Source organism: Lipophrys pholis (genome assembly GCF_963383615.2).
Source record: "Lipophrys pholis genome assembly, chromosome: 22".
NCBI lineage: Eukaryota > Metazoa > Chordata > Actinopteri > Blenniiformes > Blenniidae > Lipophrys > Lipophrys pholis.
Genome location: NC_137644.1, coordinates 3,078,154 through 3,095,607, shown reverse-complemented (window position 1 = coordinate 3,095,607; position 17,454 = coordinate 3,078,154). Strand labels below are relative to the sequence as shown.

Below are 17,454 nucleotides of genomic sequence, written 5' to 3'. Positions count from 1 at the left end.
GTGCTTCCGGGCGTCGGAACCGTGAAGTTGCTGCTGGCGTTGAAGACGTTGGCCCCCGACGCTGCGCTCTGATTGGTCTTGGCAGACGTCCACATGGCCAGGCAGTAGTCGATGGCCACGATGACCGAGTGCTTGAGCAGTTTGGAGGAGATCATGAGGAAGACCATGAAGAAGCCCCCGGAGGACAGGTAACACCAGCACACCTGAGAGTCAGGAGAGCACTGGTCACTACCAGCAGCAAGCCCTGGGGGGCGCACTCACCCAGTACCACGCTTCACTGAGCGAAATCTTTACAAAGAGTTGTAATTTAATGTAACTCCATCGAGCTGAAAACCCTTCAAATACACAGAAGCTGATGTGACTGTGGAATATCAGCTGCGTAATCCACGTCATCCAGATCAGATTAGGTTTATTTATTCCCAACATATGAAACAAACAAACAAATAAATAAATGAAGTACAAAACCAATCAAATCTCTCACAAAAAGATCAAACTTTAATCCAAAATTTAACATCAAAAATGATACATCACTAAACACTGATTATATAATCTGCTCTCAGTTAAATATCACAAGCACACACACACACACACACACACACACACACACACACACACACACACACACACACACACACACACACACACACACACACACACACACACTCACACACCTTCCAGGGGATCTTGGATCGTCTGTTGGTGGTTGTTGAGAGGTTGTCGTCCTCTTCCTCCTCCTCCTCTTCCTCTGTGAGAAAACGACACACAGATTAAACGTCACCAGTTTTTCTTTTGGTTCGGTTTTTTGATTCAAACGACTAAAGTGAAGAAGATTTCTATAACTATTAATCAGTTTGTTCAATGTGCGGCAACAACTGATCAAACACTGAAATCATTGATTACAATTTGAATTTAAATGTAGATTCTTATTTATGAATATCGGAAATATTTACACAAACTGTTCCGTTTCATTCCCATTAATCTGACTCTATTGTAATGTTATGAGACGTTTTCACCTTCGTCTTCGTCGTCTATTTGATTCTTGGCCTCCCGGGAGTAGAAGGCTCGTCTCAGCGTCTTCCTCTCCAGCATCGTTTGGCTGTCCTGCTGGACGTCCTGCAGCAAACAGGGAGGGAAAGAATAGAAACAAAAAGCGTCATGAGAAACGAAGAACAGAAACTTTCATGAGAAACGAAGAACAGAAACTGTCATGAGAAACAGTCATGAAAAACAGAACAACAGAAACTCACGAGAAACCGTCAAGAGAAGTAGAAGAGCAGAAACCGTCATTAGAAAAAATGGGAAGCAGATGAGGATCAGAAACAGATGAGGATTAGGAGCAGCTGAGGATGAGGAGCAGATGGCGATGAGAAACAGATGAGGATGTAGAGCAGATGAGGATGAAAACAGATGAGGATGATGATCAGATAATGATGAGAAACAGATGAGGATGTAGAGCAGATGAGGATGTAGCGCAGATGAGGATCAGAAACCGATCAGGATTAGGATCAGTTGAGGATGAGAAACAGAGGAGGATGAGAAACAGATGAGGATGTAGAGCAGTTGAGGATGACGAGCAGCTGAGGATGAGAAAAAGCTGAGGATGAGGAACAGCTGAGGATGAGGAACAGCTGAGGATGAGAAACAGATGATGATGTAGAGCAGATGATGATGAGAAACAGCTGATGATGATAAACAGCTGAGGATGAGGAACAGCTGAGGATGAGAAACAGAGGAGGATGAGAAACAGCTGAGGATGAGGAGCAGATGAGGATGAGGAGCAGATGAGGATGAGAAACAGATGAAGATATGGAGCAGATGAGGATGAGAAACAGCTGAGGATGAGGAGCAGCAGGTGTGGGTACCTTCTCCAGGTCCTGGTCCTGCCGGTTCATCAGGGTCTTCCAGTGGTCGTACAGCTGGATGTCGTGGGTCTGGATGTCCTTCAAGGTTCCTTCCCGGAGGACAGAACCGTCCTTCATCGCGATGATCTAAACAAGCAGAGAGATCTAGAAGCTTCTGAGGGCTGAATGAACCTGAGCAGCAGACGTCGTATCTTCTGGATGACGAGTCTCATTCTGTGGTCACACAGTGACACCTAGTGGTCGCAGACGCTTTGCACAGGTACAGTTGGACGTATAAATGACTTCATAATATGTCACATGACCGGGCAAGCAGCTAAACAAGTATGACTTATAGTCTGGAACATGCAGTGGTGACTGAGTCGTTTGTTAAAACACCGTGTTGTCTGGACTACAGGTCATGTGACTCCTGTTAGGAAGCGACTTCACTGAGAGCGCAGGAAACATTCGGCCAAACAGAAAAGCTACTGACAGAATTCAAATGAAAACAGCAGCGTGGACGACATATGAGACGTGTGATGAGACTGAGCGACTTAACGGAGCGTCTCACCCAGTCGGCGTTGGTCAGATACTGAAGCTTGTGCGTGACGAGGACGACCGTCCGCTTGTCGTCCTGCAGGAACTTGACGATTCCCTCCTGCATCAGGTGATCGCTGAGGTGGATGTCCAGCGCCGAGAACGGGTCGTCCTGAGAGGGGAGGGGGAGGGGACTGGTCAAACTAGACGAAACACTCGTCTACAGGACGAGTCAAACACAACTTTCATAGAGCAGAACTCTCACGAGGAGAGGCTGTAGTATTGAGTTTGACACTGTGACGAGGCTTTACTACATTAAAATGGCCAAAATGTTTCCGTTCTGTGCAGCTACTATTTCATTGGCTGCTACGAGCTCGTTTAGAGACGGTCTCTTTCAGGCCCCGCCCCCACCAGACAGAACCAGCCGTCTTCACGGCGGTCTTCAGAAGTTTCCCTCCCCACCAAAACATCTGCGTCCACGTGACACCATGAAAACTGCTCCAAATTATGTAGTACATCGCCACGCCTAAAGGAGGCGCTGCCACAGAAATACACTGAAAACAGAGAAGAAACACGGAGCATGAACAAACTGAGGAATCAACATTTGGTATATTAAAGTGACGAGCATCAGCAGCTTCTGCAGCTCTACCTAGTCCGCCATGACCAGCATGGTGAGAGGTGAGAGGTGATGACATCACGGAGGGGGGAGGCGGGGTTATAGGTCGAGAGGTGATGACATCACGGAGAGGGAAGCAGGGTTATAGGTCGAGAGGTGATGACATCACGGAGAGGGAAGCAGGGTTATAGGTCGAGAGGTGATGACATCACGGAGAGGGAGGCGGGGTTATAGGTTGAGAGGTGATGACATCACGGAGAGGGAAGCAGGGTTATAGGTCGAGAGGTGATGACATCACGGAGAGGGAAGCAGGGTTATAGGTCGAGAGGTGATGACATCACGGAGAGGGAAGCAGGGTTATAGGTCGAGAGGTGATGACATCACGGAGAGGGAGGCGGGGTTATAGGTTGAGAGGTGATGACATCATGGAGAGAGAGGCGGGGTTATAGGTCGAGAGGTGGTGACATCACGGAGAGGGAGGCGGGGTTATAGGTCGAGAGGTGATGACATCACGGAGAAGGAGGCAGAGTTATAGGTCGAGAGGTGATGACATCACGGAGAAGGAGGCGGGGTTATAGGTCGAGAGGTGGGTGATGACATCACGGAGAAGGAGGCGGGGTTATAGGTCGAGAGGTGGGTGATGACATCATCATGTTCAGCTAATGCGCGTCTTGTCCGTCCACACTTGTTTTCTAATTTCTCCACTATGGAACCTATTTTTGAAAAAACAAACATTTCCAGGCTCCTAAAACGTCGTGTGGACGATTGGACAGTAACCATGGTTAGATGAATCGGTGTTGCCGTGGCGACGGGGCCTCAGACTCCAGGTTGTGTAAGTTAAAGTAGTGTTGGTCAGTTTTACACACTCCAACAGGTTTTCGTCTCATGAACTGTGTTTTTTTTAGGACCGTGTGACACATCCTGTCACAACACCCACCAGAGTCCCAAAAGGAGTTCCAGCTGAGCAGCTTGTTGGGCTCTGAGGGACGAAGGCTGCGGCCAAACGTCCATTAAGGTGCTGCAGGGTGGAAACCTGAGCGCCTGCAGCGCGTTCCTGTTAATGTTGGACATGAGGCGGGAGCATGACGTTTCTATTCCATACCGCGGAGCAGACCAGACGCTGCAGCAGCTTCAATGAGGTTAATGAAAGAAAACAGCCGCTCCTCGACGTACGTTAACATTTGACACGTCTTCTCCTGGGATGCGGGACATTACGGCGTCACAACGCCGGCCAAGGCTTTTAGGGCCAAATGGACGGCGGGTAACGAAGTGAAGCACACAGAAAGACAAACACATGACGACACGGAGGAGAGCGGCGGACGCCTCCTCGTCTCTGACGCCGTCACACTGAAATGTGTGACAGCATCGGAGGAGAGGAGGAGGAGAGGGGGAGAGGGGGAGAGGAGGAGAGGAGGAGAGAGACTCGGGACGGGGTAAAGAGAGGAGGGAATGAAGGGTGGACGCCACACCAAACCAAAACAGGTGTTAATGGGAAACACAGAGAAACTAATGTGTTTCAGCAGCTGAACACAGTTTGCTATCGACGCTCTTCTTTCACTCATTCTGCAGATAAACTGAAGACCTTCATTCTGTTTTGTTGTCATGAAGTAGAACAAGATGTTTCTCCTGACACCTCTTCACGGTGCAATGGGACGTTTGTCCAAACCTTCTGCTCCTCACGTCTCCAGGAAAGTACTGCAGATTATTCTAGTGACAGTTTTCTGCCTGTTAAAGTTCTCCTGTCCTCCTCCTGTCCTCCTCCTCCTCTCCTCCTCCTCCTGCTCTGGTCGCTCCAGAAACCTTCACGATTCTGTTTCTAGCTCCTCCTTGATTTTCCTCATTTGAATATTGGAACATAGGAGCTGCATTCAGAATCTGCTGTGTCTGTGTGAGCTGGACTGGCTCCGCCCACACATGCCCATCTTGGGAAGAGGAGGAAGTACTTCCTCTCGTGGCGCCATGTGCCGGAGCAGAGCTCCTTGATTGTGGGAGGAGTCAAAGGGAGGGCCTACCTTGATTGGGATTGGCTAAACCCCCGATGACACTATAAAGGGAAAACTGTTGGAAAACATTAGAAAGACAATTTTACATAATATGACCCTATTAAAGCTTTAAGTGACAAAAACCTCTTAAAAAACGGATCTTTGAGCCGCTGGACGACAATACATGTGAGAACATGACGGTGTTTGTTGCACCAACAGGACTCCGTTAACACCAACATCAACCTGAGCAGCTGAAATATCCTAAACTTCAGCCACACCGAATGTGGCTCGTTTACCCCCAGTTCATCTCGTGGCGTCGCACCAGCAGCTGCTCCTTGTCAGAAGTCTAAGCTTCACTACGAATCTGCATTTTCACCGTCAGCAGACCAAGCTCGTCTCCTTCAGATGGAGATAAACTTCAGTGACCCTCAGGAATGTGTGACGTCACTACAATTAGTAAATTGATCAATAAAAGTACAACAGGTGCGATACATTCCCATCATGCATCAGCCTCCAGGTGACCCTCTGTGTGAAGACTCCTTCTTACCAGGAACACGATGTTGGTGTTCTGGTACAGCGCCCGGGCCACACAGATCCTCTGCCTCTGGCCTCCGCTCAGGTTGATGCCCTGCAGAGACCAAACATCAGGGGACATCCCAGAGACAGAGTGAGGACGGTCCTGGAGCAGCAGCGTACCCGTTCCCCGATCTCCGTCTGGTCTCCGAACGGCAGCAGGTCGATGTCGGGCTGCAGCGAGCAGGCGTCGATCACAGCCTTGTACCTGAAACGACAGCGGGACGTCAGCAGGACGTCAGCGGGACGTCAGCGGGACGTCAGCGGGACGTCAGCAGCGCCGGGTCCCGCAGGCGCACGTGAGCGTGCACGGCTCTGGCCAAACCTCTGCTTGTTGAAGGAGCTGCCGAAGGTGATGTTCTCCTCCACCGTGGCGTTGAGCAGCCAGGACTTCTGGGCGGCGTACGCCACCGAGTATCGGTTCTTACTGCGAGACGGAGGAAAACTGCAGCTGAGAAGAAGAACCGCTTTCATAAAGCTTCAGAGAGCAGGAGCCGATCTCCTGGACTAACGAGGGACATGAAACCGGCTGCTGGTGGTCGACAGGAAGTTAAGAGTTCTACTTCCTGTGTGTTGGTGGCGGGGGGGGGGGGGGGGGGGGGGGGTGTCGCATGTTCCCTCTGTGCCTCACAGAGAAGGAAGAGGCTGGTGTCAAATTACAAGCTGCGCGCCCAGAGGCTTCGCAGACGACTGTTTGGGTCAAAAGGTTCAGTTAGAACAGTCCAATAGGGTCGATCATGAGGCTGATGTCAAATTACAAGAACTAAAAGAGGCTGGCTCTTCAGCTTGCGTGTGTGTGTGTGTGTGTGTGTGTGTGTGTGTGTGTGTGTGTGTGTGTGTGTGTGTGTGTGTGTGTGTTGTGTGTGTGTGTGTGTGTGTGTGTGTGTGTGTGTGTGTGTGTGTGTGTGTGTGTGTGTGTGTGTGTGTGTGTGTGTGTGACTTAGCATTAGCTGTCAGATATCTTTCTTAATAACCGTATTGTGTGACCATGTGTTTGATATTCCCTGGTTCTTCTGCGCTGCTCTCTTTGCTCCGTCCAGAGTCGTACTGATTGTGGTGTTTTGAAAAGTGTCGCTGTGTTTCAACGGAAGCTAATAGAAGAGTTCTCCTGCTCCCGTCGGCTTTATGAACGCAGCAACACAACATCTGAACAAGGAGGGAGAGAGATGGAGAGGATTAAAGCTTATGAAGCCACCAAACCCCACCGCAATGTGAACAACGGCTTGTGTCAGATATGAGGGGATAAAGACGGACCGCGTCGGGGGGGGTGGGGGGGAGGGGTGTTAGGGGCTGAGCTGCAAAATATGAAGAGAGCCAACAGGAACATGGACGGCAACAGCAACACAAGCACAGACGACCACAGTAGCACTCTGCTGGGAGTCTGATTGGAGGGTAGAGGACACAAACTACACGTTTATTACACATTTAATACACATTTATTACTCAAAACACCTGACCTGCGGAAACAGGCTGCGGCCGGATGCACTGAGCAGGTTTACCTGCATGCTGAAGGGTTCTGCTTAAACAAAGTGTTGATGAAGAAGTTCATCCTTCTTTTGTTCACGCCGAGAAATGAAGACTTACCTTCACGTGCTGCATACGGATTAGCATTAGCATTAGCATGCTGATTAGTTCAGGTTTGTTCTATTTGACTCCCAGCATTAACAGCATGAACCACTTCAGGGTCGGACAGGACCAAACTGATGAGGAAGAGCAACAACGATGACATTTGCTCATGAACACAAACTTCAAGTGCTAATGCTAACAAACCAGGATGGCGCCTCTATTTGGTCAGTGCTGGAAACGAACTCAACTCGTTCAACGTTTTGATCGAACGCTTCAGGAAACTTCAAGTGACCTGAGGAGCTTCAGGAGCTGCATGGTGTGCAGTGTGGTGTGCAGTCACCACGTTGTCCCTGAGCGGTGGTTTAAAACCATTTTAAAGCTTCATACGATCCCCAACCTCGTCTGGTTTCAACCTGCTTTGGTCTTAATCTGCCCCGTTTGCCTCACTGCTAGGATTAAGGTATAGCCACCATTGGTCACCACTGGCCACCATTGGTCACTAATAACCACCATTGCTCACTATTGGTCACCATTGCTCACTCATAGCCACCATTAGTCACCACTGGCCACTATTGGTCACTCATAGCCACCATTGCTCACTATTGGTCACCATTGGTCACTCATAGCCACCATTGGTCACCACTGGCCACCATTGGTCACTATTGGTCACCACTGGTCACGATGGGTCACCATTGGTCACTAATAGCCACCATTGATCACTATTGGTCCCGATTGGTCACTCATAGCGACCATTGGTCACTTGGTCAGTATTGGTCACCACTGGTCACCATTGGTTACTAATAGCCACCACTGATCCCCACTGGTCACCACTGGTCACTAATAACCACCATCGATCACTATTTGTCACCATTGGTCACTATTGATCACCATTGGTCATTATTGGTCACAAACAGCCACCATTGATCACTATTGGTCCCGATTGGTCACTCATAGCCACCATTGGTCACTATTGGTCAGTATTGGTCAGCACTGGTCACCATTGGTTACTAATAGCCTCCACTGATCACCACTGGTCACTAATAACCACCATTGATCACTATTTGTCACCATTGGTCACTATTGGTTACTTTTGGTCACGAACAGCCACCATAAGTATGCAAGTGTGTTTAACGTGATTTCAGACGACAGAATCAACCATTTGAAATCTTCTCATCATTTCCTTTCAGTCTGTTTTTCTCAACACTGACTGAACACCACATGTTGAGAACATCTAGAACAGTTTGAGTTGTTCCTCTGAGTTCAACGTGTTCTATGACTAATGTGACTGCAAGTTATTTCTATTGCACCAAACTGAAAACTCCTACTGAGTTTGAAGAGATTAAACGATGCACTGCTCTGAAAGACCTGAAGAAGATGTTTGACATGCGTGTTCATGAACAATCAGACACTGTTCAGCACGAGCCACAGTCACAACAAAAGAGAAATGGCGTTAAGGCTGATGGGGAAGAAGCAGGGGGTTTTATCAGGGGGGGGGGTCAGAGGGTCACTTCAGATCTGAACCGGAAGAAGAACGAGTACCTCCTGATGTCTTCGTCAGACTCCTCGATCTCTGACCAACTGTCAAAGTCACGTCAGCGTGTTAGAATTTAGCGACTGCAGCAGATCCACTCAGAACATTGTGTTTGAGTGGAAACGTGGCAGAAACAGGAAACACAGCATAGGCATGAAGAGGACGGACAGACGGACAGACGGACAGACGGACAGACGAGGAGGACAGCTGGCTTGGTGTTAGAATGGAGACATGAGGTTTTCCTTCCAGCCCAGAATCAAATTAACATTCCCACCCAAGAACGAGTGGCCTCGTAAGTGATGCACTCACTAATTAGGTTTGTAAAGATTACACTCTGAGTTTATCCACAAGTCGGAGAAAATAAACACTCACTTATTTCATGTCCTGGTCTGCAGCACAGCGACGTGCTGAGGGACGTTCCGTGGCAAGAAGTCAGAGAAATGACCGTTTCTGTCTTGTGTCAGTGTCGTCTGTCAGTGACGCAGAGTTCAGACCCGATTTAAAATAAAACCACTGAAGTCTCAACTCAAAGTATTTCTTCATCCTAAACGATGTGAATCATCCTCAGCTGTTCCTCACTAACCAATCACACTTAGAGAGAAACTTATAGCTCAGGAAAAAAAGATTCAGCTTTTGTTTTGAAGGCGATAAAACCTCCTGAGGGACATTAAATAGGAGAACTAGAGCTACACTCGGTAGAGCGCAGACCTTTGACAACGCCACGTTTGTCACCATGGAAACCAATGGATTACGAGGTTATTGATCCACTACACCACTTCTATTATTTGTCATGGTCGTTTGAATCGCTTCGTATTTTCACTGATTGACACTGATGTTCACACATTTTACGATTTCCAATGTGACTCACTTGACCTTTGACCCCTAACCTCTAACCAGGGTAATGGCAGCATTGCATCATGTGGCATATCAGAGGATAGGGAATTGAAAACAGAACATTTTGGGCATTTGTTTGACATCAGTCGAATTAAAACTGACCGTGTTATGATGAAAATATGTTTTTTACCTTTTTGTGACCTAGACCTTGACCTTTGATCAATTCGCTCTAAAACTGAACTGATCGGTTCTTATCGGATGACAAAGCATCCCTGAAATTTTCATGCAATTCAGGTCAATATTGTTTGTGCAAAGTTGGTAAAATACATACAGCCCAATATAGAAATACACGTGGACAAAAACATGACCTTCGCCCAACCTTCCTTGGCAAAGGTCATGAAAATAAGGTTTTGTGTGCAACTGAACTGTTTACATGAGAAGAATATGCTGCAAGCGGCATCGTAGCATCGCCTGAACGCAAAATGAGAGGCGAGTTTAACAAAAAAGAAAGGAGAACCACGGCGATCTGAGACAAACTGTTGAAAGCTAAAGAATGAAAGGCAACAGAATATTTCTGGAAAATATGGTAAGAAATAAGACGGAGGACACAAGTTGGCGAATAGAAGTGAGGAAGTCAATGTCCTGCGTGTAACAGCGTGTCCTCTAAAGGTGGAGCTGATTTCCTCCTCATGTGTTAAAACACTCGGTGTTTTCAGACGTTACACATTCATCCGCCTGGATAAATCAGAAATATTCCAGGATTGAGATTTTGAGCTTCCATATTTTCAAAAGTAAAAGCAGTGAATGGATTATTGAGCAGGATTCTCTGAGTCCTGTCTTTTTTACACAAAAACTAAAACTTCAGTAAATCAGGCCTTAATATATTCATGTTTCTACATTTCCAGACGTTTTCTTATGACTGTATTTTCTTATGTGTATTGAGCCACTAATCTATTTGTGTATGAAGCTTTTCATTTGATCCATGCTGAATGTTTCCAGAGGGAGACAAACTATAGACTTGTACGCAAAGTTTTCCGGTCTGGTGATGTCATCACTTACTGGCTACATCGGCCAAAAGCTCGATGCTCCACAAAACCATCATGAAGAGTCAGAGGTGTCAAACTTTGACCTCGGCTGGCCCACAACGGTAAACTCGGCACCAGAACTGAGACAAACGCACAACTTCAGCCGTTTCCCTTCATTTAGGTGCAGAAATACGTAAAGCACTTATTTCAAAATCTCGGTTAAAAGATCCCCCAGAGTCTTTCCCACGGTGATTCTCACACGAACATGATCAAAAAGATGGCCGCTCCTCAAATTCTTCACGACGTTTGCCGCCATTAGTCTAAATGTTTTCACAAACTCACCGTATGGATCTGATTGCTAAACCGGCATGTCGCTGCGATCGGCTGCTTGTTCCGATAGTTTGCGGATTATATGTAAAACAGAGCGCCCCCAGTGGACAGACTGTGAATAGCAGTTCGATTAGTTGGTCCAGGGCAGCATGTCTGACACCTCTGATCCAAATAAATAATCAAATGATAAAGTAAACATGAATGTTTTGTCTGTGTAACTGAGAACGTTTGAGGCAGAAGGTTCAGAGATCAGAGAGAAAGTACCTGATGTTCCCGGGGTGGGTCATCTCACACTCAGGTGGCCTGAGACGGCGAGAAGGCAGGAAGTAAAGTAGAGACAGGAAACAAACATCCAGACAGGCAAACAAAGGTTAGTGTGCAGAAAACCATCCAAACAAATGAATGGGAACTGAAAGGACGTGTGCAGAAACGTTAGAGACAGACCTTCAAACACATCAGCTGACGCTCAAGATAACTGTCAGCCTGCAACAGAAGTCCCTGTCGCATCCTTCCACAATACCATTCATTTCAGAAATATTAATCTACATCTAGATTAATGCAAGGAGACTGAAAACCTCATGCTGGTGCTCTCTTGTGGCTTTTCTCAAACAGCTTTTGTATTGTTCTTCTGTTACGGAGCCGTCAGAGAAACTATCGGTTCCAGAAACATCAGAGAGACAATCGGTTCCAGAAACATCAGAGAGACAATCGGTTCCAGAAACATCACAGAGACAATCGGTTCCAGAAACATCAGAGAGACAAACGGTTCCAGAAACATCACAGAGACAATCGGTTCCAGAAACATCAGAGAGACAATCGGTTCCAGAAACATCAGAGAGACAATCGGTTCCAGAAACATCACAGAGACAATCGGTTCCAGAAACATCAGAGAGACAATCGGTTCCAGAAACGTCAGCGTTTCAGGAACATACACTCATGCTTCTCAAGTGACTCAGGCTGAGCTCGTAACTCAACTGGTGCCGTGGTAAAATGGTTACTATCGAGTCTGAACCTCACAAATCAGTTGCATCAGTCTGAAAGAGTCTGTTCAGTCCATTCTAAAGTGGTTTTCTTAAATCAATACTACCCTATTGATCTACAATGAGCTCATTTGACAGCATGTTTGGTCTGTTGCTTTAAAAACCCACAAAGTGAAAATGAAATGCTAATTTCTTGATGAAAACATCTTGACATAATCCCAAACCACCAAAAATTAACTATTTTCACCTCAATGAAAAGATAAAAACTCTCCAGGAAGTTTGACACTAATAATCCAGGGAGTAACTGTTATCTGCATTTCTTTGGGCACTAAGATTCATTTTAACTGCAATCCCACTGTGAACCACAAGGTGGTGTGGCGAGTCACTCCAGTCTCAGTGAACAATTTCAATCAGATACTAAAATATATCTATAACAGAGATGCAACCAAATGGAATTTCGCTGTATTCTATACAATGACAATAAAGCTTCTTAATCTTAATCTTAAAATATCCTGCAGCTGCAAACACTTCGTCATCTTCAAGAGTTAAAGATCCTAAAGATAAACGTAAAGATAACTGATCAAAGTATAAGTCAACACGATCAGAATTGGTAAATACTGACTCCAGTGTTTGATAGAATGCTGCTGTAGCGTCTTACTTGCTCCAGTAGACTCGTCCATCGATGGCCTGCATCTCCCCGAGCATGGCCAGCAGCAGCGAGGATTTCCCACAACCCACCTGGCCCACGATCATGGTCAGCTGACCTGCCGGAGCAACACAGGAACTTTAGAGGACAATCGTAGGGAAACATGCTCACCACCAACTTATTTATCATTCTCTACATTTTAATACCATAATGAGGACGATTTCGTTCTTCATTTGATATGAAATCATGTTTGTTGTTACTTTACATGTGATATTTATTCGTGCAGCTTCCAGATGAACTCAGAGCGGTTCCAGAGAGCAAACGAAGGCCCCGTTTCCACGACAACGTTTCACATGACAACACCTAACCCGTTAAAAACAAGGAGTGCGTTTCCAGTGCAGACACACTGCCAAGAATGTAGTTAGTCTGCCGGGCCAGTGGAGGGCGCTGTTGCTTGATATTGTAATGAAACTACACAGAAATGTGTGCAGAGAACAAAACACTATAAACGTAAATAAAATGGAGAGAAGCAACGTTCTAGTGACTGATGAGGAATCAGATGCTATCAGGGAGAGTCTCAACTATCAAACTACTGATCTGGACGATAAAACTAGAATACGACCGCCAGTCAAACCACTACGGGTCGGCCATGTTGGTTTACCACTGGATGAGCAGGAGGGAGGGGGGGGAGGGGGAGGGAGGGGGAGGTGAGCAGTACCAGGCTCCGCCTCTATCAGTCTCTGCAGGAGGGAACAGCAAGCGTAAAAGAATCTTTCCACTTTGGGAGCCGGAATAAAAACTTCACGGACACAGTGGATCAGAACAACGATGCCGTGTAAACGGACCCCCCAAAAGGGAAGAACGTTTTGCAGATACACTCGTATTCGTTGTCGTATAAACGGGCCTGAGAGTACAGATGAATCAGCATCTGTTGTATCAGTTTATCACAAAGTCTGAATGAATACACACACAAAACTTTGCTGGGAGTCTTTTCTAAGTTGATTCAGGAAGCTAAAGCAGCCAGCCTCAGAGTTAGTTTCACACTGGAAGTTATTTCAGTTTAACTCTCTTTTCTACAGCTCACATCTGGAGAACAACTGTGAACACTGACAACATTTGATAGGAAGTAAAGGTACAAAACATTGAGTAAAACTTCTACTGGCATTTCAGCTGGACAGTAATCACCCTGAAAGACGATATTTCATCTATTCACGGCAGTTCATTTCATTACGAGTGGACGACGATTGAGGGATACAAGTTTGTATCCCTCAATCAGCCGTCATAAATCCAACACAATTTCAAACTGAGTGCCTCAAATGACTTGATTAATATCTCACCCTAAATTTAGAAACCCACACTGCCCTATAAAACACGTACATGTAACACACACACACACACACACACACACACACACACACACACACACACACACACACACACACACACACACACAATGTTTATCTGGGTAGAAGCGTGGCTGGAAATGCAGGAGAATCGTTCCCAGTGGAACGACTGTGTGTGTCTGTTCCTGTCCAGGCTGCCAAGTGGGGACCGGAGTCAGAGTTTGAACAGAAAACTGGGGACATGCAGAAAACTGGGGACATGTTTCGAAGTGGGGATCTTTAGGCACAACCTCACTTTGTTTACAACGAAATTCCTTCCTGGGGCTACAAAGTTCTTCGAACACCTTCATCTGCGCCCTCCTCCTCTTCCTCAGCCATTATGCAAGTTATTGGTACAGGCAGCGACGCCAGTCACTCCCGTAGAAGCTGATGTCTCGCTAAGCTGAGGCTTCGCATGATTTGTTTCAAATCAGAACTGTGTGAAGATAATTACATATTGAATAAGCAAAGTTGTGTTTTACTTTACCAGTAAATTGAAAATTAGCAGAATATGCTGGTGATAATCTGGGTGAAACATCAGGGAATGATCTCAGAAGTATCTTGAATAAAATGAAATTAAATCTATTTCAATACCACCAGTGAACTCTCGTTGGATTCACAGTCAAATGTTTGATAAAAGCTTTTTTACATCACGCACCGTAACCCAGCTGTTGGCAGTAATCTAGTTACTGTAAAGAAAACGTTACTGGTTATTAATTCAGACTGTCAATCCTTGTCATGGTGGGCGAAGGCTGATGTTACTGCAGTTATGACATCTTCAGTGTTGCTGACAATAAATGTAAGATACTGAGCATCAGTAAATAATTACAGTTACTAACTGCCTGTTTAGAAAGTATTGAAGTTTCTCTATGTATTTATTACTGCAGACCAAAGTGAATTATGAATCTGTCACTGTCAGAACTGCAAACGGACAATAGCTGAACACAGTTAATGTTTATTTAGGGCTACTAATGCAGGTAGTGTTTATACAGGTTAATGCTAGTGAGGAGCGCCGAGTCCAGGTTCAGAATTAAGGAGGCGTTGATAAAACAATCAATAGGACAGAATGAGAGAGCAACCATTAAGACAGCTGCTAATGCTAATGCTAACAGTGTGGTAATGACAGAGGGACAGCAGCTAATGCTAAACCTAACAGTGTGCTAATGACAAAGAGACAGCCATTAATGCTAAAGCTAACAGTGTGGTAATGACAGAGGGACAGCAGCTAATGCTAAAGCTAACTGTGTGGTAATGATAGTGGGACTCAGCTAATGCTAAAGCTAACCGTGTGGTAATGACAGAGGAACAGCTGCTAATGCTAAAGCTAACAGTGTGGTAATGACAGAGGGACAGCAGCTAATGCTAAAGCTAACAGTGTGGTAATGATAGTGGGACATCAGCTAATGCTAAAGCTAACAGTGTGGTAATGATGGTGGGACATCAGCTAATGCTAAAGCTAACAGTGTGGTAATGACAGAGGGACAGCAGCTAATTCTAAAGCTAACAGTGTGGTAATGATAGTGGGACATCAGCTAATGCTAAAGCTAACCGTGTGGTAATGACAGAGGAACAGCAGCTAATGCTAAAGCTAACAGTGTGGTAATGATAGTGGGACATCAGCTAATGCTAAAGCTAACAGTGTGGTAATGATGGTGGGACATCAGCTAATGCTAAAGCTAATAGTGTGGTAATGATAGTGGGACATCAGCTAATGCTAAAGCTAACAGTGTGGTAATGATGGTGGGACATCAGCTAATGCTAAAGCTAACAGTGTGGTAATGACAGGGGGACAGCAGCTAATGCTAAAGCTAACAGTGTGGTAATGATAGTGGGACATCAGCTAATGCTAAAGCTAACAGTGTGGTAATGATAGTGGGACATCAGCTAATGCTAAAGCTAACAGTGTGGTAATGATGGTGGGACATCAGCTAATGCTAAAGCTAACAGTGTGGTAATGACAGAGGGACAGCAGCTAATTCTAAAGCTAACAGTGTGGTAATGATAGTGGGACATCAGCTAATGCTAAAGCTAACCGTGTGGTAATGACAGAGGAACAGCAGCTAATGCTAAAGCTAACAGTGTGGTAATGATAGTGGGACATCAGCTAATGCTAAAGCTAACAGTGTGGTAATGATGGTGGGACATCAGCTAATGCTAAAGCTAACAGTGTGGTAATGACAGGGGGACAGCAGCTAATGCTAAAGCTAACAGTGTGGTAATGATAGTGGGACATCAGCTAATGCTAAAGCTAACAGTGTGGTAATGATGGTGGGACATCAGCTAATGCTAAAGCTAACAGTGTGGTAATGATAGTGGGACATCAGCTAATGCTAAAGCTAACAGTGTGGTAATGATGGTGGGACATCAGCTAATGCTAAAGCTAACAGTGTGGTAATGACAGAGGGACAGCAGCTAATGCTAAAGCTAACAGTGTGGTAATGATAGTGGGACATCAGCTAATGCTAAAGCTAACAGTGTGGTAATGATAGTGGGACATCAGCTAATGCTAAAGCTAACAGTGTGGTAATGATGGTGGGACATCAGCTAATGCTAAAGCTAACAGTGTGGTAATGACAGAGGGACAGCAGCTAATTCTAAAGCTAACAGTGTGGTAATGATAGTGGGACATCAGCTAATGCTAAAGCTAACCGTGTGGTAATGACAGAGGAACAGCAGCTAATGCTAAAGCTAACAGTGTGGTAATGATAGTGGGACATCAGCTAATGCTAAAGCTAACAGTGTGGTAATGATGGTGGGACATCAGCTAATGCTAAAGCTAACAGTGTGGTAATGACAGAGGGACAGCAGCCAATGCTAAAGCTAACAGTGTGGTAATGATAGTGGGACATCAGCTAATGCTAAAGCTAACCGTGTGGTAATGACAGAGGAACAGCAGCTAATGCTAAAGCTAACAGTGTGGTAATGACAGAGGAACAGCAGCTAATGCTAAAGCTAACAGTGTGGCAATGACAGAGGGACAGCAGCTAATGCTAAAGCTAACAGTGTGGTAATGACAGGGACAGCAGCTAATGCTAAAGCTAACAGTTTGGTAATGACAGAGGGACAGCAGCTAATGCTAAAGCTAACAGTGTGGTAATGACAGAGGAACAGCAGCTAATGCTAAAGCTAACAGTGTGGCAATGACAGAGGGACAGCAGCTAATGCTAAAGCTAACAGTGTGGTAATGACAGGGACAGCAGCTAATGCTAAAGCTAACAGTTTGGTAATGACAGAGGGACAGCAGCTAATGCTAAAGCTAACAGTGTGGTAATGACAGAGGAACAGCAGCTAATGCTAAAGCTAACAGTGTGGTAATGACAGAGGGACAGCAGCTCTAGAACAGTTTGATGTAGTTTTCTGAGATGTGTTGTGACAGTAGTGAGGATGTTTTGGAAATGTCCATCCTACCGGAGGGGATGCGGATGTTGATGTCCGACAGCGTCACCAGGTTGTTTCCCCACGTGAACGATCCGTCGGTCACCTGAACAAAAACACGCGGAGACACAGAATACATGAGGACTGTGGGGACATGTTTCCATTATGCAACTGGTGTACGTGCTGTTTGTCCGGAGCGAAGCACAAATCAGTACGTGACCCGTTTGAATGTCCTGACC

General features: G+C 45.9%; 1 protein-coding gene across 1 annotated transcript in view; it reads right to left on the bottom strand.

The window, feature by feature from the left end:
• The window catches only part of abcc9 (ATP-binding cassette, sub-family C (CFTR/MRP), member 9), a gene marked incomplete at both ends in the record, with an annotated part of 69,045 nt that overhangs the window by 25,060 nt on the left and 26,531 nt on the right, over positions 1 to 17,454 (bottom strand). Inside the window, 10 exon segments of the mRNA XM_080492426.1 lie at positions 1 to 203; positions 672 to 745; positions 1,014 to 1,113; positions 1,863 to 1,988; positions 2,410 to 2,547; positions 5,521 to 5,601; positions 5,670 to 5,754; positions 5,872 to 5,997; positions 12,471 to 12,576; positions 17,249 to 17,321. The exon segment at positions 1 to 203 is cut by the window's left edge and continues 180 nt beyond it. Coding sequence (XP_080348552.1) covers positions 1 to 203; positions 672 to 745; positions 1,014 to 1,113; positions 1,863 to 1,988; positions 2,410 to 2,547; positions 5,521 to 5,601; positions 5,670 to 5,754; positions 5,872 to 5,997; positions 12,471 to 12,576; positions 17,249 to 17,321 — 1,112 coding nt within the window.